The sequence below is a fragment of the Aquarana catesbeiana genome, linkage group LG13 (assembly GCF_042186555.1).
Source record: "Aquarana catesbeiana isolate 2022-GZ linkage group LG13, ASM4218655v1, whole genome shotgun sequence".
Classification (NCBI taxonomy): Eukaryota; Metazoa; Chordata; class Amphibia; order Anura; family Ranidae; genus Aquarana; species Aquarana catesbeiana.
The window spans coordinates 163,518,400-163,542,667 of record NC_133336.1 but is presented as its reverse complement, the minus strand read 5'-3'; the positions used below and the strand labels follow the sequence as shown (position 1 = coordinate 163,542,667).

General features: G+C 43.3%; 1 protein-coding gene across 1 annotated transcript in view; it reads right to left on the bottom strand.

The window, feature by feature from the left end:
• Positions 1-24,268, bottom strand: part of LOC141116563 (uncharacterized) — a 111,466-nt gene that overhangs the window by 20,223 nt on the left and 66,975 nt on the right. The window contains exons 8-10 of the mRNA XM_073608960.1: positions 23,429-23,519; positions 14,734-14,860; positions 7,033-7,119 (exon numbers count right to left, since the gene is read on the bottom strand). Coding sequence (XP_073465061.1) covers positions 7,033-7,119; positions 14,734-14,860; positions 23,429-23,519 — 305 coding nt within the window. The remainder of the gene's footprint in view (positions 1-7,032; positions 7,120-14,733; positions 14,861-23,428; positions 23,520-24,268) is intronic.

Sequence of the window (24,268 nt, the reverse complement as noted above, 5' to 3'; positions counted from 1 at the left end):
GGCCTTGCTGGTGCCTGTGCTTAAATGCCGGTTCCGGAATCCAATAGTGCCAGTGCGCCGGACCGGAACCGCTAAATAAGCACCAGCCCCATTCCTCCCCTTTTCCTCTGCGATTTCCGGCGGAAATGACGCCGCACGCCTGTTTCGTGGGCGCCGCCCCCTTTCCGGATGCCTCACTTCCGGCGGATGGAGCCCCGCTGCCATCTCCAAGATGGCGGCGGTGTTGTAAGCAACAGGTGGTGGACCTGAGAAAAAAAGCATAGTAAACGGCCGCCGCCTGTCCTGCTGCCGCCCAGGAGCGATGCCCACGACAGTCAGACTCACCCTGAGCCCAGATGAAGAGGGAGAGGGAGCCCAGCCAGCAGCACCTAACCTCAGCTGTGGAATGGGAGGAACAGCTCTCATGAGGTAAAAAGCATTTGGTGAAAAAATACAGGAAACTGAGCTCCCAGGACAGCACCTGAGAGCCCTGACTTCCCCACGAAGTGTTCCCTCCGGAGGAAACACAAAAACTGACAATGTGTGGAAAGGAGCCTCCTTTTAAAGTTTGGTGGAACAGGTGTTTCCTGTTTGCAAGGGGAGGAGTCACTCTCTCTCAAGTGCTGTCCTGAAAGACGATAAGGGAAATATAGTTTTTAAAAAGGAATTCCAACTTTTTATCTGTTGGATCCTTTAGCATTTGAGTATTGTCTAGTGGACAAGTCAGGTTTTTTTCACAGAGGATATAGCAGCGTCAATTCCTGGAATCCCCCACTTTTTATTAAACTCTTCCTCCATAGGATAAAGTGTTGAAAACTTTTATGGAGGAAAAAACTGTTTATCTGGGTGCTCCCACTCAGAATGCATAAGCTTTTTTTTAGCAATGAATGGATAGGAAAAGCATGAATAGTTTGGAGAGGTTTTAGCGAACCCAAACCATAAGTGGGCTCATCGACTGACTGCGCTACCGGCAGCAAAAATGTGGAACGGACCAATTCAGTGAGAGATTGTACCAACAACCTTTCCTGTTAACTTGATCCATTCGTATTAGATTCTTCAGAAGAGGAGTCACCAGCCTCTTCCTGGTCCCCTGAGAGATCGTCATCTCTCGCCCCTTGTTCCTCAGTTTGAGGGTCCCGAGTAATGGACGGGGCCTGTTATGCTTAGTCCCACTCTGGGATGCGATTAAAGCATCAATTTTTTGCTCCAAGCCAAAAATGGTTGAGGAAAAAACCTCTTCAGTAATATAGCAGTGTTAAGAGCAGCTGCAAAACCCGACGTCCCTGATGGCTCACTCCGACCAGCCATATCATACTCTCATGGGAGGATGCCATCTTTTTTGAGATGGTTTTAGGCTTACTTGTGACTGTAGAAGTCTTTCTAGAGCCCTTTTTTGAGGTGTTTTTACCCCCCTTCTAACCATAGCCCAATGCACAAAGCAGAGGTACTACCAGAAGGCACGCATCCACTGCTTGAGCAATAGTCCAGCCCTGCCGCTGCTATTAATGCTCAGCCTGATGCAATAGTAAATGTGTCAAAAGGAACCTGTGTTACCAAACCTCTTTCATGCCACCCTTGCTCTTGTGTACCTCAGCAGCTTGCAGCAGTAACAATGGTGCTTTTAAACACACTCTCCCACATTGGACTTTGGAGGACGCCAATGCCGCCCTCCGTCGCCCACGGCCCTGGAGGATCATTAGCCAAGCAGGAATCCCAGCTATACTGCTAGGTATAATCACTTGATCAAGAACAGGATTGAGAAAGGATTTCAAAGAAACTTCATCAAGAGGCTGCGCATCAGCCAAAGAAGGACTCATTTCTCCCAAAAAAGGTTCCTACAAAAGGTCCCTGACCACAGGGGTTTTGCCACAGGGTCCCAGCGTCTGCCTGATGACAGTCCAGGGGAGCACAAGGCCATTCACTAATAAATACTTCCTGCCATAGAGGAGATGAGGGACACCCAGGTGCAGTACCCTCACACCTTCATGTGGAGATCACCAGTGGAGGGAGCCAGATAGTGCCTTGTCCCTAGGAATGACAGTGCGGTCAAGAGTAGCACACTCGCTTTAAAACCAGGCTCCCAGACATAGTGTGAGTTTGAAAAGGACTGAAAGTCTATGATAGAAGGGGAAATAATGTTTGGAGGTTATTCCCTCAATACCCTACAAGCCATGAAAGGGGATGGAGGGAACATTTTCCTGACAGACTAATGGTCACAAGGAGTGGACTTTTTTAGCGAGGATTTGAACTAAGCAGTGTCGTTGGTTGGTAACCCACTGTAACCAAAGCTAGAAACCTGAGAAGCCTTAACTGGCCGAAGCTTGTAGATCTTAGGTTCATCAAAAGCGTTTGGACTGCAGGAGTCCAGACAGCTAATGCTCTTCAGACAGGGCTGCATGAGTGTTTCGCAATGGGGATATCAGGAAAAAACACTAGGGCAAACTTAAGGTCTGGGGCTCTGAGAAGGAACAGGTGCTTCCAGAGGACTTTGAGGGGTGAGGTCCTTGCTAGGGAAGGGATTCGAAGAAATTGGTACCTGGCAACCAATAAATAGCCTCTACTTGTAGAACTGGCTTCAAGCTCTACAGCCTGAATGTCTATGAGGAATTACTGCTGAATTAGATGGAGAAGGGTGAGGTTCCTCTCACCCTTCCAGAGATCTCCTGCATTGAGATAGCAGCACATTCTGGCTAAATGCCCCCATTCAGGGTAAATACCCCCAGAACCACTGGAGGAGTATGGACTGAGATCAGACGTAGCAGCAGGACTGTCCTCTGTGTGTCTTAACGAAGACAGCTTGCATCCGCACGCCGGTAACGCAACTAGGTTCAATGTGAGGCATGCCTTAAGTAACCACAAAGCGGGGCAGCTGGTAGAGGGTTTCCTGCAGCTGGGAGGTGACTAAGTCACATGTGGACATGTAGAGATCCACATAGTTCTACAGGAGCAGCAGCAGGATGCTGCTTCTTCTAGCCTGAATGAAGGAAAAAAGCACAAACCACGAACAGATGATGTCAACAATCTCACAGCCTTAACCCTTACTACGGTAGGACTGGCGGTGGCGAAAACTTTTAAATGGTGCAAGTAGTGAGGTAGATTCCAGTGCTTCAATCCAACCAGCCTAACTCTGCTAGAGAGGTGTTTGTGAGGTAAACATACTGGGGAGTGTGGGCATGCATGGGCCCCTCTGTGCTATTTCTGAACGGAAACCACATACACTGTCTGAAAATTCCTTTGACCAAGAAGTTTTCTATTATTTCAAAATTTTCTCCTCACTGTGGTTGATTTGACCCCACAAACGATTGGAAAAACGAACGAACGTTCTTAAAATTATTATTTTTTTTTTTTAAGGAAGACATTGTTTTTTTGTATGGCCAGCATATAATATATTACAGTTCTGTTTGAAAATCTGCAAAACAGTCTAACTTTTTTTTTCTTTAAATAAAAAAAGATGTGATCTGAGTTTATTACCAGATTCAACCTCTAATCGTGTATACAGTATATATCTCCTCTAATAGTACATATAGTATATCTCTTCTGTCTGTTATTCTCAGAGTGGATTAGAGATTTTGCTCCCTAACCATATAGTTGGTTATTCATATTTACCACTGTATAGAGATATTTAAGAATAAATTGCCTTTTATTTTAAACTTTACATATTAACTAAATTATACACCACACTTTAAGGTTATTATCCGATTAATCGAAAAAATAATCGGCCAAGTAATCGATTATGAAAATAATCATTAATTGCAGCCTTACATTTAACCCCACATAACATGTAAGGTCATTGAGTCCAGGTGAGAGCACAACTGGTGATCACACGGCTTGATTGAGCACAGTGGTGAAAGCACACAAGGCAAGGAATAATCACAAATAGACTGTTTAACCACTTCCCACCCAGCCTATAGCAGAATGATGGCCGGGGTGGTGCTTTAATTATCCTGCCCGTATGTCATATGATGTCTTTCAGGATAACAGCCGGCGTGCAGCGCTGCGATCGGTGGTGCAGCGTGCCAGTCTGACACACCACAACACCGATCTCGGTAAAGAGCCTCTGACGGAGGCTCTTTACCACGTGATCAGCCGTGTCCAATCACGGCTGATCACAGTGTAAACAGGAAAAGTCGTTTAATCAGCTTTTCCTCACTCGCGTCTGACAGGCGCAAGCAGAGGAGGGACGATCAGTGGCTCTGACAGCGCAGCCCCCCCTCCCCCCCGAGGATGCCCAAACTGGACCACCAGAGATGCCCACAATGGATGGTCACCAGGTATGCCACCCTGGACCACCAGGGATGCCAATCAGTGCCCATCAGCAATGCCTGCCAGTGATGCAAAATTAGTGCCATCTATCAGTGTCACCCATCAGTGCCGCCTTTTAGTGCCACCCATAAGTGCCCATAAGTTCAGCCTTTCAGTGCCCATCAGTGCAGAAAAAAAAAACATACTTATTTACAACATCTTATAACCGAAACAAAGAAAAATTTTTTTTTTTTCAAAAATTTTCGGTCTTTTTTTATTTGTTTAGCAAAAAAATAAATGGATAAAACGCAGAGGTGATCAAATACCACCAAAAGAAAGCTCTGTTTGTGGGAACAAAATGATAAAAATTTTGTTTGGGTACAGCATAGCATGATCGCGCAATTGTCATTTAAAAAGTGACAGCGCTGAAATCTGAAAATTGGCTTGGGCAGGAAGGGGGGAAAGTGCCCAATATTGAAGCGGTTAATATTCACATATTTTTTGGAAAGATTGATGGAAGAGACTTTATTTATGATATAATGCTATTTAAGACGCCTTTGTTCACTTTTTATTCGTTTATCAATTTTTTTTGGATGCATATAATTGATTACTGGTTACAATAAGTGCAGCACTTTTTTAAAATTATTATTAGTGGTGCAGCAAGGAATCTTACTTTAAATCACAGAAGAAAAACTAGCATGAACTGAAGATAGCTAGCCAAATAATTTTTTTTTAACAGAGCTAAAGAATAGACGTCCAATCTCCTCAGGCACTAGAAAAAAACCTGAGGCATGCTGGTTAATAGATGGGTTATACAGGGCCTGGCTTACAACTTTTTTTTTGCCAATGTCTCAAATTCCTGTAGGCAACAGTATAACCTGTCTTGTGCCACTCAGTGGATGATCGCAAAATAGACAATGTGCAGAAATGTCCCTATTTTTAGGTTTTCTTAAGAGCTAAAGTTTAACCCCAAACTGCAGTATTTGTTGAACAAGAAAGATATCAAACAGTTTTTGAGTTTTTTTCTAACAGGAATTATGCCTCTTATCGCATCTGTTGACATAATTTTTATTAACCACATCCAGACCGCTGCACGCCGATATACGTCCTTAATTTGAAGGGGGATATCGTTGTCATGGCAGCAGATAGCTGCCATAACCCCGGTATCCTCTTCTTCGGCTGGCGATCCGTTTTCCGATAAGAGTAGTCTCTGCGGCGGATTCGCTGCAAGATCGCTTTTATCGGCGGCGGGAGAGGGCTCCTCCTGCCGTGCTCCTGTGCCGTCGGCCGCTTACTGGAGCAGTCGGCAGCAGTGGAGGCGATCAGATCTTCACCCTTGCTGGACATGGAGATGAGTGAGGGGAAGATGGCCCCCACCCGTCTCCATAACAATGCAGGGCTACAGCTCTTAAAAAAGGGCCATTTTTCATATTTTTTTTTTTTTTTTTTTATTGCATTTAAGTGTAAATATGAGATCTGAGGTCTTTTTGACCCCAGAGCTCATATTTAAGATGTCCTGTCATGCTTTTTTTCTATTACAAGGGATGTTTACATTCCTTGTAATAGGAATAAAAGTGACACAATTTTTTTTTTTTAAAAACAGTGTAAAATGAAAAAAAAAAAATGTAAACTAAATAAGAAAAAAAAATATATATTTTTTTTAAACATGCCCCGTCCCGCCAAGCTCGCGTGCAGAAGCGAACGCATACGTGAGTAGCGCCCGCATATGAAAACGGTGTTCAAACCACACATGTGAGGTATCGCCGCGATCGGTAGAGTGAGAGCAATAATTCTAGCCCTAGACCTCCTCTGTAACTCAGAGCATGCAACCTGTAGACTTTTTAAAATGTCCCCTATAGAGATTTTTAAGGGAAAAAGTTTGTCGCCATTCCGCAAGCAGGCGCAATTTTGAAGCGTGACATGTTGGGTATCAATTCACTCGGTGAAACATTGTCTTTCACAATAAAAAAAAAATTGGGCTAACTTCAGTCTTATTTTTTCATTCAAAAAAGTGCATTTTTTCCAAAAAAAGTGCGATTGTAAGACCGCTGCGCAAATACTGTGTGACAGAAAGTATTGCAACGACCGCCATTTTATTCTCTAGGGTGTAAGAAAAAAAAAAGTATAATGTTTGGGGGTTCCAAGTAATTTTCTAGCAAAAAAAAAAAATGTTTTTTAACTTGTAAACAACAAATCTCAGAAAGAGGCCCGGTCCTTAAGTGGTTAAATTGTTTTAATCAATGCATGACTGAATTAATGAGGGCTGGATTCATAGAAAAACTATTTGCCTGGAGTTCTTAAAAGCCACTCCCAATCTTGTACAGTGGCAGCTCTAGGAATTTAAGCCAAATATCCTTGGAGGGAATTAAAATGGATCTGTAGACAAAACCAAATGGGAAAAAAAAAAAAAAACCACACGATACAATATTTGTTTCTTCCTTTGCAACATTAGAGCAGATACAAGGTATTGACTCTGAATCTAAATAAAATGCATAGGGCTCTTGCACAGGTCTAAAAAGAGTAAAATACATCCGGTGTTCTGGTGGCCGGGAGCCAAAGCTGCGGAATAATTTTGGCCATAGACCAGTATTACAGAATATATTTTGCAAGGCTATACATGTGTAACTGCTGGCAATGATGTTTACACGTGCAAAAGTGTATTTTTCTAAATGCAAAATTTTGCATTCAGGAAAATACGCCCAAACACAAATGCTTGCAATTCCGTGTGTTTAGCCTCATGCAGTGTATTTTACTCTATATGTTCATACGTCCTTATGTGCAACAGCCCTAATATGTGTCCTGCTTACTTACCCTGTGAATGACTTTCCAATTTTGTAATGTACAGATCTTGACCTTGCTCAATTTTGGATATTAAAGTCGGTTTCTCGTTCTGGTATCCTAAGGAAAAACAGAAGTTTTTGTAACCAAAACAGCGAAGAATAAAACCTCAAAATGTGGTTAAACTGAGCGTATTAGTGATACTTATGATAAAATTCTTTGCTAATTCTCCAAAAATAGGACATGTAAAGTAAAACCATAATCCCTTGTCCACAGCTTCAGCAACATCTCTTAAAGTGGAGTTCCACCCAAAAGTGGAACTTCCGCTCATCGGATTCCTCCCCCCCTCTGGTGTCACAATTGGCACCTTTCAGGGGGGAGGGGGTGCAGATACCTGTATAATACAGGTATCTACACCCACTTCCGGGAATAGACTCCCGCGGGAGTCACGCCCCCCTCCCGCACTCCCCCGCTGTCTCCTGGGAAAGACACAGCTCCCAGGAGATAGCGGGGACCATTGAGAACGCGCAGCGCGACTCGCACATGCGCAGTAGGGAACCGGGAAGTGAAGCCGCAACGCTTCACTTCCCGATTCCCTCACTGAAAATGGCGGCGGCAGCACCCGAGGACCGAGGTACGGTTTGGTCTTGGGTGCCGACATCGCTGGACCCCGGGACAGGTGAGTGACCTGATTTTAAAAGTCAGCAGCTGCAGTATTTGCAGTTGCTGACATCTAAAAAAAATGTTTTCGCCGGACTCCCGCTTTAAAGTGGAATTCCTGCCTAACATTAAAGTGATACTAGTCTCAGTTATTTTTGTTTAGGTAAAAATAACATACTTACCTCCTCTGTACAGTGGATTTGCACAAAGCAGCCTGGATCCTCCTTTTCTCAAGTCCCTCATCGGTGCTCCTGGCCCCTCCCTCCTGTTGAGTGCCCCCACAGCAAGCAGCTTGCTATGGGGGCATCTGAGCCAAGTCACAGCTCCCCATGTCGATTCAGACACGGAGCCACGGCCTGGCCCCGCCGACTTTCTCTCCTCATTGGCTGACTGACTGATTGACAGCAGCGAGAGCCAATGGCACCGGGCTGCTGTCTCAGCCAATGAGGAGGGGAGTCCCGGCCAGGCGAGTGTCTCAAGCAACATCGCTGGATCTAGATGGGCATCAGGTAAGTATTGGGGAGGCTGATAAAAAAAACCTTCTGAATTTACAATCACTTTATCTATGATTAAAAATTAAATAAAAAAAAATGCTCTTGCGCTACTATTATGTGTTTGGTGTATATATAACAATCAATGCTTATGTGATAGCTGCTGCAAGCACCTAATAGTGTTCCAACAACTATATGATGGGTATTTAAACTAAAAGTGATGCTGCACTGCTGTCATGTCACAACTATACAATGAATAAATTCCAACACAAACAATAACGTGTTACAATATACACAAAATAATAACTGCAAATTAATATCTTCACTCCACAATACCGTGTTGACTAAAATTATAGGTATCCTAATAAATAGCAATATAAATAGTCAGTGCAGTGTTTAATTAATCAGTCTCTAGCGTTTGATCGGTTATCACTTTTGTGCCAAATATGGACACCCTCGTGTCACTACTGTGCTCACAGAACTCTCACCTCTAATCCCCTTGTAAAATAGCATATACAGATTATCCTCCAGATAAGCTGGTCCTCGGTTTCCCTCTGACCACTAGGGACCCTTCCAGTATTCTGGTGTATATTGGGGTAGTTACCTCTAAGGTTTTCCTATATTCATGCTGCCGTACTTGCCAATTCACAATGCTTCACTTTTTCAAGATCGGCATGTACAGCTCTCAGCTTTCTTAGTCAGATTCAGCTGGTAGCAATAGCAGATTTCACTTTTCTGCTTATCTCTCCTCATCCAGACGTTATCCAAACCTTAGATCTGATGACTGTAATGGTTTTCCTTTTTTAGGCTTTCTTCTTTTTTCATCTGGTGATCCAGCCAGCAAGTCTGTTCTTTTGAACAACAATGTCTCCTCTGGTCAGGTCCAGAAAAGGACACAACAAATGTGACAGTTAACAATCCCATTAACCAGGAATGTAACTGTTTTAGAAACTGTTAAATTGATGGGTTTAGTTCCACCATATGATTTGCTGCTGTTCAGGGGCTCTGGGCTTCAGCAAAATGGCAGCTTCCAGCAAGAAAAAGGAGCAATGCTGGAGGAAATTTACAGCACACACTCATTTTGGTAGCAGAATTATTAACCGCTTCCCACCCGTAGGACATCATATGAAGTCCTTAGGTTGAAGTGGTGATATCTGGATGATGCCTGCAGCTACAGTCATCATTCAGATATCTTTGCTTTCAGCTGACGAGTCCCTCACTTGTAAAAGTCATCCTAGCGGCTATTTAGCCACTGGATGGCTTTTACAGGCAGCGGGAGGGGACGTTCGCTCCCTCCCCTCCCTCCAGAGATCCGAGATCTGATCCAGCAGCGGTGCTGGATTACCATAGAGCTGGCCGTGGATCAGATTGTCTCACTTCCGGCTCTGGCAAAGAATGGCAGGTTTTATTTCCCTGGAAAGCGCCTCCGTTCCCGCGTGCTTGCATGCAGAAGCGAGTGCATATGTAGGTTGCGCCCGCGTATGTAAACGGAATTCGCACCACACATGTGAATGAGGTATCGCCACAAACGTTAGAGCAAAAGCAATAATTCTAGCACTAAACATCCTCTATCTCTAAACTGGTAACCTGTAAAAAAAATTTAGTACCGAAGTTTGGCGGCATTCCACGAGTGTGCGCTATTTCATGTTAGGTATTTACTCGGCGTAACATCGTCTTATATTTTTCCAAACAAATTGGGTTATATACTGTGTTTTTTTGCATTGGGATTCATTAAAGTGTGTTTTCTTTCCAACAAAATTACGATTGAAAAAAAAAAAGTTGCGCAAATACCATGTGACATAAATTGCAACATATTATTATAATATATATATATATATATATATACACATATACACACACACACATACACACGTTTGGGGGTTCTGAGCAATTTTCTAGCAAAAGAAGTATGATTTTTACATTTAGAAGAGAAATGCCAGAATTTACCATTGGCTGAAAGTTGTTAATGTGTAATGTATATTACACATTAACACAAGCTATGGTGCCAATCTCTGAAAACAGATCACAGCTGATGTACTGACGGCCTCTCATTTGAGACCCTGACAAGCCAGTAAAGTACAAATACCCCCCAAATGACCCATTTTTGGAAAGTAGACATTACAAGGTATTTAGTAAGAGGCATGGTGAGTTTTTGGAAGTTGTAATTTTTTCCCACAATTCTTTGCAAAATCAAGATTTTTTTTTCCTTTTTTTCACAAAATTGTTATATTAGCAGGTTATTTCTCATACACAGCATATGCATAGCACAAATTACACATTCTACTATTCCTCCTGAGTATGGCGATACCACCTGTGTGAGACTTTTACACAGCGTGGCCACATACAGAGGCCCAACATGCAGGGAGCAACGTCAGACGTTCTTGGAGCATAAATTATACATATAATTTCTTGACTACCTCTTACACTTTTGAAGGCCCTGGAGCACCAGGACAATGGAAACGCCCCAAAAATGACCCTATTTTGGAAAGAAAACAACCCAACATATAATCTATGAGGCATAATTAGTCTTTTGAACACGTCATTTTTTCTACAAGTTTTTGGAAAATGTGTAAAGAAAATGAAAACGCATTTTTTTTTTTTTTTTTTTTTTTTTACACAAAGTTGTCCATTTATACAATATTTCTAACACATAGCATATACATACCAAAAATTACACCTCAAAATATATTCTCCTACTCCTCCCAAGAACGGCAATACCACATGTGGGAGACTTTTCCACAGCCTGGCCACATACAGAGGCCCAACATGCAGGGGAGCATTAAGTGTTCTAGGGGCATAAATTTCAAATCTAATTTGACTACCTATTACACTTTTGTGAGATACTGTATGATGGATGAGAACTGATGTGGCATGGATGAGCATGAATGGGGATGGATGAGCCGTGGGTGGGGATCGCTGAGTATTGATGAGATGACCAAGTATGGCTGGGTACGGCTGGGTATGGCTGAGTACAGCTGAGTACGGATGGGAGTGGATGGGATGGCTGAGCATGGATGGATGAGTATTGCTGATTAGGGATGGATGGCTAAGCATGGATGGATGAGTATTGCCGAGTATGGATGGATGGATGAGTATTGCCGAGTATGGATGGATCGCTGAGCATGGATGAGTATTGCTAATTAGGGATGGATGAATGAGCATGGATGAGTATTGCTGACTAGGGATGGATGGCTGAGGCTGCAATGGGCACAGATCACCGCTGTGGGCACTACAGATCCATCCCACATCGCTGCTGCACTCGACCTCTCCCCTCTCACTGTACTGATCTGTACAGAGAGGGGAGAGAGGAACCGGACACGATGCCTGTTTGTTTACTAGTGATCGCTCCATCATTTGACGGAGCGATCACGTGGTAGAATAACGCTATCAGCGATCACGGATATTCCCAGGTGCACGCCCCAGGAGGCACGCGGGTCCACGATTCTGGGAGGACGTCAATGTACGCTCTCCCAGAGTTATCGAGCCGTGCTGTAGCCGTCATTCGGCTATGGCGCAGTTAAGTGGTTAAGGACCGAGCCTCTGTCTGAGATTTGGCGTTTACAAGTTAAAAACAGTTTTGTTTTTTGTTTTTTGCTAGAAATTACTTAGAACCCCCAAACATTATATATTATTTTTTCTAACACCCTAGAGAATAAAATGGCGGTTGTTGCAATACTTTGTCACACCGTATTTGCGCAGCGGTCTTATAAGCGCAATTTTTTTATATTGAAAAAGGTAATATTACGCCAAGTAAATTGATACCCAACATGTTACACTTCAAAATTGCACCAAACTTTTACCCTTAACCACTTACTGTCCGGCCACTGTATATATACGCTATTACTTTGAAGATGGTTATCTCGGTAACAGCAGCAGCTGCTGCCACAACCGAGCTATCCATCTTTAGGGCCGGCGGTTCTGTGTACAATAATGGTGGTCTCTGCGGCGGGTTCGCCGCGAGATCACCGTTATCGGCGGCGGGAGAGGTGCCACCCCCCCTCCCGCTGCCCTCCCGTGCCCTCCGCCGCTTACCGGAGCCGTCGATAGCGGCAGAGGCGATTGGGTCCTCTCACTTCCTAGGTATGGAGACCTAGACCTCCTCTGTAACGCAAAACATGCAACCTGTAGAATTTTTTAAACGTCGCCTATGTAGATTTTTAAGGGTAAAAGTTTGACGCCATTCCACTAGCGGGCGCAATTTTGAAGCGTGACATGTTGGGTATCAATTTACTTGGCGTAACATTATATTTCACAATATAAAAAAAAAATTGTGCTAACTTTACTGTTGTCTTATTTTTTTATTCAAAAAAGTGATTTTTTTTCCAAAAAAAGTGCATTTATAAGACTGCTGCGCAAATACGGTGCAAAAAAAAAGTATTGCAATGACCGCCATTTTATTCTCTAGGGTGTTAGAAAAAAACAATATATAATGTTTGGGGGTTCTAAGTAATTTTCTAGCAAAAAAACCTGTTTTAAACATGTAAACACCTAAAATCCAAAAAGAGGCTGGTCCTTAAGTGGTTAAAAATCTCCATACGCGACGCTTAAAAAAAAAATTCTACAGGTTACATGTTTTGAGTTACAGAGGAGGTCTACAATTATTGCTCTCTAACAATCGCGGTGATACCTCACATGTGGGATTTGAACACCGTTTTCATATGCAGGCGCTACTCACGTATGCGTTCGCTTCTGCACGCGAGCTTGGCGGGACAGGGATCGTTTATTTTACCTTTTATTTTTTATTTTTACACTCTTCTTAAAAAAAAATAAAAAAAATTGTTCATTTTATTCCTATTACAAGGAACGTAAACATCCCTTGTAATTAAAAAAAAAGCACGACAGGACCTCTTAAATATGAGATCTGGGGTCAAAAAGACCTCAGATCTCATATTTACACTAATATGCAAAAAAAAAAAAATGGAGACGGGTGGGGGCCATCTTCCCCTTACTTGTCTCCATACCAGGCCAGGGAGAGGACATGACGGCTCCAGTAAGCGGCGGAGGGCACCGGAGGAGGGGAATCAGCCGCAGAGACCATTTTTATCTGAAACCGGACCGATCGCTGAAGAAGAGGATACCGGGGTTATGGTAGGTAGCTGCTGCCATAACAACAATATCCCTCTTCAAAGTGCCGATGTATATCGGCGTGAGCCGGTCCGGAAGTGGTTAAAACTGACGCTGTTGGCTGCTGAGTAAAATCGGAAGTGACGTTGCTTCTGGGTTACTACCATCGGTGACCAGATCAAACCAGCCGGCGGACGTGCTGGTTGGTGGCTCGGGTCTTCCGGTGGGACAGGGGGTGTCCCCTCCCACTGCTTGTAATAAGAGTTAGCCGCATCAGTTGTCGTTGCAAGAAAGCCAACCGCCTGCTCTAAAAAAACATTATTTTTTATGGGCAAAGTTCCGCTTCAAAGGTAAAAAATATTTTAGTGTGACCACTCTCTCACCTCCCCTTTTACTTACCTGAGCCTGATCTCGATCCATCACTATGCTCATCTGCGCTGCTAGAACAAAGCACTGTATACAATAAAGTAGCAGCTACATAACGTTTATAAAGCACACACAACCTCTGCAACTGTTTAGTGAAGGAAATAGTTCATTTGGACCAGTTTGGTCCAAACTGACTATTTAAAGTTCAATTAAACATGGAGATCAGCTTTAACCCTTTGAATGTAAACAGAAAAACACTAAAATACAAATAACAGGAAACTCATTTGTGGATGTTCCATGCTTCTAACCTAAGCTGTTACCATTTTTTTTTGGAGGGGGGAGGAATAGTACGATAAAGCCTGGTGCAATTCGCTGACGCTGTACTAACCAGGTTAGTTCAGCGATCTCCCTCGCTGAGCTGTTGTGTGCTGACAGGGATACACACCCCGGGACACACCCCTCCCCCGCCACCAGAACACTCCAAATAACGCTCTGCCACTGGCTGAAAGCTCTGATCGGGAGTCGGTCGGCTGCTGGTTTTCCAGCATACACGTCCGACATACACACGGCAGAACGGCTGGCGGGATTTTTTCTACTGGCAAATGTCTCCTGACATTCTGCCCGTGTGTACGGGGCTTAAAGCAGAGTTCCACCCAAAAATGGAACTTCAGCTTTTCAGATTCCTCCCTCCCTCCGGTGTCACATTTGGCACCTTTCATGGGGGAGAGGGGGAGCAGATACCTGTCTAATACAGGTATTTGCTCCCACTTCTGGCGAAAGATCGCCACAGAATCCGCAACGATCCCACCCGCTGTCTTCTGGGAGACACACAGGTCCCAGAAGACAGCAAGAACCACTCAGAACACGCAGCGCAACTCGCACATGCGCAGTAGGGAACCAGGAGTGAAGCCGCAAACCTTCACTTCCTGATTCCCTTATCCAACATGCCTGCACCCGGAGCTGAGGGACGGGTCAGCTTCGGGTGAGGACATCGCGAGCGCCCTGGACAGGTATATGTCCTTATTTTAAAAGTCAGCAGCTGCAGTATTTCTAGCTGCTGGCTTTTAAATGTTTTTTTTTTTTTGGCGGAACTCCGCTTTAAGTCTCTTTCTTTTGTGTTTGTGGCTATTACAGATGAAATCATTCAACCTACCCAGAGAGTGGATGGTTTGGTAATTTTCTATCATTACTTGTCGATAGAGGTCAATTTGGTCGGCTTGTAGATATCGCCATTCTTCCTCTGAGAAATACACAGCAACATCTTCAAAATCTGTAGGGGGCTAAAAATCACCAAGAGTTATTATATAACATGGGATATTTCTGAAAAAGAAGCTTTACCACATCATGGCAGTCATAATGCACCCTCCTTCCTGTCCACAGCTAGTAGAAGATCAATGCCCTCTTTGAGGCAAGCGTCAATGTTTGTAGTCAAATAACTGCTGCTATGCTTGCACACACACACACATATTTCCAGAATTGTGCGCACATTCATATGCACGTTAGCCCTTTTATAATACTAATTATGGCCCTATACAGTAAAGAGGATTTAGGGAAGGCAAGAAAAATTTTTCCTAACTGGGTATCCCTGTCATCTGACAGTGAGTAACGAACAAATCAGTATTACCCAATATCTCATGTAAAAATCTGTCTGTCTGTCTGTTTCCCATTGCCTCTTGCTGCCAAGGTAACGTAAGGCCTCATGTATAATGCTGCTGTAAACGAACGTTTAAGAGCAGTTGGGCATTTTTTTCAGCTGCCCCTGAACTCTCCTCTATGTTATCTTATCAGTACATATACACAGGTCATTTATAGTCATTTCTAGGCAGTCGAGTTTAGAAGCTTTATTTGGAACGCAAAAAATTGACAGTTACTTACCGATAACTGTTTTTCTAGGATATCTTCCAGGACGGCACACCTGAGAGATGAGAGGCTCCTCCCTACCGGAAACACAACCAATCGACAGCTGTTTTAAGTCCCCACCCTTCCCCTTGATCCTCAGTTTGTAGAGAAGTAACTCCTGAACCTGGTTCACAAGGGAAATCATTCCTCATAGGTACTCACCTTCTAGTGTTCTACCATTTTTCCCTCCTCCAACGGGCGGGAAGTAGGCCTGCCGTCCTGGAAGATATCCTAGAAAAACAGTTATCGGTAAGTAACTGTCAATTTTCTCTAGTCATCTTCCAGGACGGCACACCTGAGAGGATAATCAAGTACCTCAGGCCTACCTTAGGGTGGGACCACTGCAAGACCCTCTTGGCGAACCTTGGTTCTGCAGTGAGTTTTACCTCCACTCCATATGCTTGATGAAGGTATTATAGCTGGATCATGCAGCTGGTCTGCATGTCTACTCCACCGATGTCCCTGCCTTCTCTGCTTCGGATGCAGGACCTAGGTGGAGTGGGCTCTTAAAGATGGAATCAGAAAACATGTTAAACTTGTAGGTTATCAATGTTGCCTGTCTCACACATCTAACAACCCTGGCCTATTGTGCCTGTAGGTGCTACTTAGAACCCTTAAAGGTTAATCAGAGACCTGTGTTGTAAGACAAGGACACTAATTGATCACTAAGAGGGCCTGTCTAACACTACCCTGTTCAGGGAATTAAAACTGCAAAAAAAGGTGGGCCCCTAACAGACAACCTTTTTTGTTCATTTTTATCTTTACATCAGCCAAGACTAAAGGGAAGCCTACTTAAGGGTAATAGATTAACCGAGGCTTGATCCCTGGGTTTAAGGCATGCCCACTCTGTGGCTTTACTTACGCCAAAGTGCCTACTTCAGGAGAATAAAGTTCATAGCAGGAGTATAACACTTATACTGCTACATCTAGTTCTGCTAGAAGGGTGAGATGAAGGCCATGCACCGAGCCGTAACCTATTCGGTCGGGTGGACATCTTTATACTTCATCTTCAGGTCATAATACTCCTCTGAACAGAACTTCCCAAGTTCTTACTAAGCAGGGTGATTCTTTATCGCCTTCCTCCAGTGTCCTATAACCCTACTGGGCTTCAACCCTAGGAAATGGTTCCAGCATTCCTGAATGTATGGGGCTGAGGCTTTCTGACATGTGACGTCTGCCGCCAGAACTCCAGGCCCCTCCACGGAAAAGAGGGCTGAAATACAAAAGGTGATACATGCATTATTAATATCACAAATTAAAAAAGATCATAGATTGTGGACCCAGCACAATAGATTTAGACAAAAAGGACACAAGCATAGACAATAATGTGTATCTGAGTGTGGCTAGCTAAACCAACATATCAAATATGGGAGAGACCCAAATCTGAACTTCAATGTAGACAAACAGTCCTCACAGTCTGGTTTTCTGATGTGCAGCCAATCTGTAAAAACATTAAGACACACGCAAACCCTCAGTCTTGGTTCACACTGGGACGACTTGTCAGGCGACCTAGTCACCTGACAAGTAGCGTCCTGTTCTGTGCAATGGAGCCGTTCTAAATCGGCGCGATGCAAGTCGCTCCGGCTTAGAAAAAAGGTTCCTGTACGACTTTGGGGGCAACTTGCATTGACTTCCATACAGAAGTAGTTTCGCAAGTCGCCGCTGAGTCGTGTCCTGGGTCGCCTGAGGCAGTCGCGCTGTAAGTCGTGCTGCCTTAGTGTGAACCGACCCTAAATGCTGCGTGTTTCTGAAGTGCAGCTAGCTAGGTCATAACTGATAGATAGATAGATAGATATATCTCTATCTATCTATCTATCTATCTATAGAGATATATATAGAGATATATATAGAGATATATATAGAGATATATATAGAGATATATATAGAGATATATATGTATGTATGTATGTATGTATGTATGTATGTATGTATGTATGTATGTATGTATGTGTGTGTGTGTATATATATATATACATACATACACACACACACACACACACACACACACACACACACACACACACACACACACACACACACACACACACACACACATAAAGGACGGGAGTCCTGTTTACGGTGGAGTTTTACTGATGTACAGCAAAACAGGGCAATAAATATAAGACAGAAAGACCCAACTTCTATGTTGCGTATTTCTGATGAACCACCAAATACAGTTATAAGATCAATATGGTACTGGCTAGCTAAACCAACATAACAAGACAATATCTTTTCTGTTATGCAGTTCTGTAGTGCAGTCACATAGAACCAACATGGAAAGAACCCAAGCAACCTGCAGCATTGTGTTTTTCCGAAGTGCAGTAAGGTAAGGGAATCTGAAACAGAAAGCACCAACAAGCTTCAATGTTGAGTATTTCTGCTGTGCAGCCACATAAAAACAGACAGCCTTCCTAGCTGCGATCTTTCTGGTGTATTGCAAAGTAAGGCAATAAACTCCATGATGTCTATTCTTGTGTGTAGCAAAACCTCAACCAGAAGGGAAACTTAGGGCTCCCACACCTGTGCGACCCAACCTGCAACCGCAAAAACGCAAGAGAAAAGTCATACACTATGGCTTCCAATGGGAACCAATTGTGTCTGTGCAACTCCAGGTCGCGGCGCCACCAAGCAGACCCTGCTTTCTGGATCCACAGACCTCAAGATTACACAGGTCGCAGGTAACTTGCAATTTTCAGGTTGAACAAGCGAGGGGTCCCCAATGCTGTATCTCCCTGGAGGCGTGCAGCCAGCAACCCCCTGCTGTGTATCCTTAAGAAGCAGCAAGGTAGAACAATGAGAAACAAACAGAAAAGACACCCCTCACTGCTGTGCCTTTCTGATATGCAGCCGATAAGGCAGTAAATATAGAACATACAGGACACAAACAATCTTCAATCTTTGTGTATGTCTGATGTGTAGTAATATACCAATACTGAGCAGATACGCCACCATCCTCAATGTGTCTCCCTGCTGAGGCAGTAAAAACAAATCAGAAAAGGACAAGCAACCCCACTGCTGTGTCCCTTCTGATATGCAGCCAATAAGGCAGTAAATGTAAGACATAAAGGGACAGACAACCTTCAATCTTGTATATATCTGATGTGCAACAATATAACAATCTGAATAGAGATAGCACATCCATATTGAAGGGATTTGGCATGCGACTCAACATGTAAAATCGCATGCCTAAAATCGGCAACCTTTGCCGTTAATAGCACTGTTAGCCTGACGCCACTTTGCGGGGCTGCACCTATTACCAAAAGGCAGTACCAGTACTACCCCTGGCACAGGTTCAATTTGTATTTCCCCACAATTCAGGACCATCAATCTTCACTACTGCCTTTCTAATAAGCAACCAAAAAGGCAGTAATACAGGACACAAAAGACCCCAGACAGAACTCAATTTTGAGTATGTCTGATGTGCAGCAATATAACAAATATGAGCAGAGATGTCATAAAACTCAATGATGTGCATTTCCGCCATGCGTCACAAGACCAGAAAGTACAGACCACCTTCCCTGTTGTATTTTTCTGATCTGTAGCCAAATAAGGCAGTACCTTTAGGATATAACAGACAACAAAGCTTCAGTGCAGTGCATTTCTGATGTACAGCACTATACCCCTTATGAGCAGAGATGTCACAAATCTCAATGTGTATTTCTGCTGTGCCACAAAATATCCCAGCAAGGACAAACCTTCACTACTGAGGTCTACTGGTGAATCCCTTTATGCAATAACCAAACAGAGCAATTTGATCCCTAGGCATAGCCTGGGCTGTAGATACTAACACTTCACCCCCCAGTGAAGGAACAAATTCTAAAAATGGTTAGACACCTTACTATAGTAGCTGTTGTCCTACCTTACCTCCGTAGACTGAGCAAATGCTGGTCAGCTCACACACAGGTGGGGCTGATCAGAAACTAAAGTCTCAATGAGCCCCGCCCTAGAGACCAATTTAGGACAGCCTCTAGAAAAGGTGATCACCAATTTAGCCTGGAGGAAAATAGCCACCTGCAGGCCTTAAACAAGCAATCATGTATCTATCTAGCTTTTGCATATGTTTGCACAGAAAATCCTTAATTAAAGGATATAGGAAGCGATTTATGGTAAATCGCCTTTAGATCTGTCACTGAGTTGACTGCAGCCCAAACCAACAAAAAGGTTTTTCTTACCTCCTGCACTTCAATATAACCACAATGTAAAGGTGGAGTGGGAGGTTGGGGCTTATGGCTTCAGATTCCTAGCAGCTGGGCTAATAGGGCCATATAACCTAGTGCACCTGCTGACCAGGAGAACTTACTCCTGAATCCTTCAACCATTGCACAATCCATAAATTGTTCAGTGGTATACCTGGCCTGTAAGGAACTCTTTGTATCTACCAGGTCCTCCCCCCCTTCGCTCTATTCATCCCTACTAATGTCCCACAACCGGACATGTAGGGAGAGTGTTGGAAACCTACTGTTGTGATAACCACAGTGTCTCTGCTGTAAGAGGGAGCTGTGGCTGGTGGTATTAGCAGTAGCTTCTGGGCTATTTTGTTATGCAGACCCCAGGTCCTGCACTGCACCACTTAGTAAATACAGGGGGAAGGGGAAGAAATGCCTTACCTACCTCTTTCCCATCTGAGGTGGTTTAGGCACACTCGCTCCTCTGCACCACTTGTCCACCATACAGCATCTCTGATGTAAGAGGGAGCTGTAGCTGGTGTTTTTAGCAGAAGCTTCTGGGCTATTTGAATCTAGACCCCAGGGGAGATTATCTCAAATGCCCAGAAACCATCAGGCTGGGATTGGGGATTTTGCAGCTAAATTCCCAAGGTAAAGGAAAGTACTCACCGTTGTAGTCTTCCCCTTTTTCCACAGCCACCGGGCTTGCTTTTCCATCCTTATGGTCCACACGCAAGGAGGATAGCCGCCAAAGTGCCCCCCCCCAACTACTGTCCCCATAGGGAGCTGCAAGGTTAGGCTGTGTCCTGCCAGTCAGTATATACACCTGGGGGGGGGGGCAATGCCGTACGTTCCTCATTCCATTCTGGAGGTGGTTTAGGCAGACATCCACCGTAGTGAACTGGTGCCTCCTCGAAAGGAGGATGTGGGCGCCTGCTCCTGCTGACTCTCAGCCTTCCCTCCTGGGTAAGAACGCGGGTCGTTCAAGCGGCGCCCTCCCCAGCAGCCCACGCGGGCTACCAGGGGCCCAGGAGTCGGGGGCCCTGGAAAGAACTGACAGCCAGCACCCCTGTCTGAACGGACGCCCGGACAGGTAAGGGGGGGAGACAGGAAAAAGGCCCCTGAAGTTCTGGGGACACCACTGTACCCAGGGGCCTTCAGCTCTCAGGGGGGCTCTTCCAGTTTCTGCTGCCCCCCCTGAGGAAAGGATAGGGGAACCCCCCAGGAAGGATAAATATATCCGGCCAGACCCAGAGGCCCATCAGGTACTAACCAGGCCCGACCCTGCTTTGCCTCCGAGATCCTACGAGATCGGGCAGGCGGCGCCCTCTTTCACTTTCAGGGTGATGTGGCCGTAGGCCTTCCCCAGGCATTTGGTCCGGCTCCCAGGGGGGGACCACCAGCGCCAGGCTTCGGGTCATTTGAAAAAAAACAAACGGTTTCGCTGTGTAGGGAGAAACACAATCAAAAACTGAGGATCAAGGGGAAGGGTGGGGACTTAAAACAGCTGTCGATTGATTGTGTTTCCTGTAGGGAGGAGCCTCTCATCTCTCAGGTGTGCCGTCCTGGAAGATGACTAGAGAAAAATTGGTGCAGATGTTCAGAGGCGTTTGAAACGGCAAATGCCTGTAACAGCTTGTAAACTCTGCTAAACGCTGTAACTCACGTTTAGCAGCATTTCGTTTACAGACGTTTTTCATTTTAACAAAACAAATAAACAAAAGAAAAAACGCTTCTAGAAGCAAATGCGGCATGTAAACGCGGCTAAACGCGTGTTTTTAGATGCCGGTTTCTAGCTGTCAAGTTAAATCGTTCAGGAGAGGTTGAACAATGTCCCGTGTACATGAAGCCTAAGACAATCTCTTCTTTCTGGCCTCTAAATTCATTGGAGATCTAGAAAATAGAACTGGAAAGGACAGCAGGATATAGATAGAAAGTTTTAATTATATTTACCTCAGTGCGGCCCTTTTGAGTTATGGCTCTTCATAACCTGCACAGGGAGCCCAGCAGTACAGGTAGGTCAGTGCTTTTGGTCCACACTCTCTTTTGCAAATTGCTGCCCCTTTAGACTTTCATTGCATCAACTAATTTTTAAAATAGATGGGGCAAGAAGTAGAAGCACACAGACCGGTAGCATTAAGCTACCAGTACTGTTGTACTTCAGGTATAATTTTCAGAGCGCTATAACTGGGACAGGCAGCATGGAAACAAATGTAATTAAAGCCAAGCATATACAAAAGACATCATTCATACTGCTACTGTATTAAATAATATGTTAATAAATGTAATTGTTTTATACAATTAGGGTAGGTACCCAAACTCAACATAAATCCAGCATCTTGCAATCCCCTGCACAAAAGCACTCAGTTTAGGAGGGCGAGGAGCAGCACTGGGAGCCAAATAGGTGCACTGTGTGCAAATGTGCAGATAAGAAACATGCTTATAGGAGGTGAGACCAGAGGGAGCAGAGACTAAGCTGAATAAAAATTGCAAACCAAAGACCCTCTGGTCGATCGATTTAGTAAAGGAGATATATATATAGATATATATATATATATATATATATCCAACATTTCATATTCCTGATATGTGCCTGCTGTACCATGTACGAAAAAGTATTTTGTTCGCTTTGCATTGCTTTCTTTGTGTGAAATCCCTGGTGTTCCTGCCAGTTCCTCTGCTCTCCTATTAAAAACTGACCACACTAGGCATGAGAGCACACCGTGGTACAATCTCTAGCCCTTGCATAGCCATTCACTGGGAAGATCAGTGGGCTGCTGTTTCTCCTTCCCCAGCTCTTATGCTGCTGAGAACAGAGGATGTGATTATCTATAAGAAAGGGGGGCGGGGGGGGGGGCAGTTATTTATAATGTTTTTTTTTTTACATCTATACACAAATGTTTTACCTCATTTATTTTTTTAACTGAATGGCTTGTTTCCAAGGTGAGGGCTTACAATCACTTTAATCGATTTTGATGAAACCTTACCTTTTATTTTTTAAGCTATTTTATATGTGGCTGTGGTGGAATTTTGTTGTGATTGCTTTTGATCGTGTGTGTGTGTGTTGGCGAATAGATCAATATTAAAATTTGAATAGATATTTTTCATTTTCAAAAATTAAAACAGACTATGGTAAATTAAAAAAAAAAAAAAAAATAGGTGATGAGAACATAGCACTTTTTATCAGTGGGTTCCTGTATCTTTTTTTATGAGGTATAGCTATAAGTGGTGTTAATACAATAAAGGAGATCTAAAAGGAGAAACTAAATCTGTTCCTGAGTAACAGGCTGAAACCTGACAATAATCACAGAGCAACACCCACCTACAATACATACCAGTAAAGCTTACCATACACTTTACAATCTGACTATACAATCCTGGTATAATCTCCTTTATATTTACCAAAACAAAGTATTATAAAAACCAATCTATGCTATCCAAATCATTTGTATCCTCTCTGGAAGCCCCCTGCTACATAAGCTGTTAGTAAATCTAAAGGAGATTGTGCTGTCCGGTTTATTTATGTGTGGTGAGTTTTATAACTGCAATCATTAGCTACAGTGATAACAGATCATGAGTACACCTTCTGAAACATGAATACAAGGAGTTAGAGTTCTCCCTTACACGTGTGCACTTTACATTTAGATCCGCAAACTACTGCAAAACTGCTTAATTTTATATATATATATATATATATATATATATATATATATATATATATATATAAATAAAATATATTATATTACATATACACACACACCCCTAAATACCACAGTATATAACCTGCAAATATGTTTTCTTTTTTGTAGCGAGCCTCTGGCGAAGCACTTTTGTCTTCTTTCTCTTTACTCTTGTGGTCTTTAACCTTGGCATTCTGGGAAAATAAACACAAATTATTTTATACTAAGAAGATCAAGTTTTTTAAATTTGTAATTTAAAAAGCCCACCCCCAAGTTGTTGCCAAGGTAATTCTTCATCTCTGCAAATAATGTATCCGGTGATCCCTATATAAAAGGTGTGATACCAACGATGTTAGATGTCATACTAATTTTTTTAAATCTGTAAAGAACAATTGGAATTCTGAAGGTTGGATTCACAAGGGACCTGACAGGGTCTTTTAAAGACGTCTCCCCGAAAAGTATTGTAAATACTAGGGAGGGGCGGCTGGCCTGGGCACCATGGTATATTGTGGTGGGAGGCACCATGTGGTGAGTTCCTTCTGTTACATGGCTGCCAGGAGTAATGACAGCAGCAGCATCATTACTTCTGTTAGCTAAGTGTTGGAAGTGGCAAGGAGAGTAGGAGGTGTGGGCTGTGCTCTCCCCTTGCCAGTGCAGTGCTCCCCCTTTAAAAAAAAAAAAAATACATTTTTTTTTTTTTAAATACGTAAAATATAATCCTGATAAAAATGTATATATATATATATAATTTTTTTTTTTTTTTTTTTAATTTTTATTAGGATTATATTTTATGTATTATAAAACAAGCATGATAAATGAAAGAAAATAAAAATAATGCACACACATATCTCAAAAATTATGTTTTAGATATTATATTGTATTTTTATTATAGAATTATATTTTTATATATTACATCAATACTATCATATATGTATTATATAAA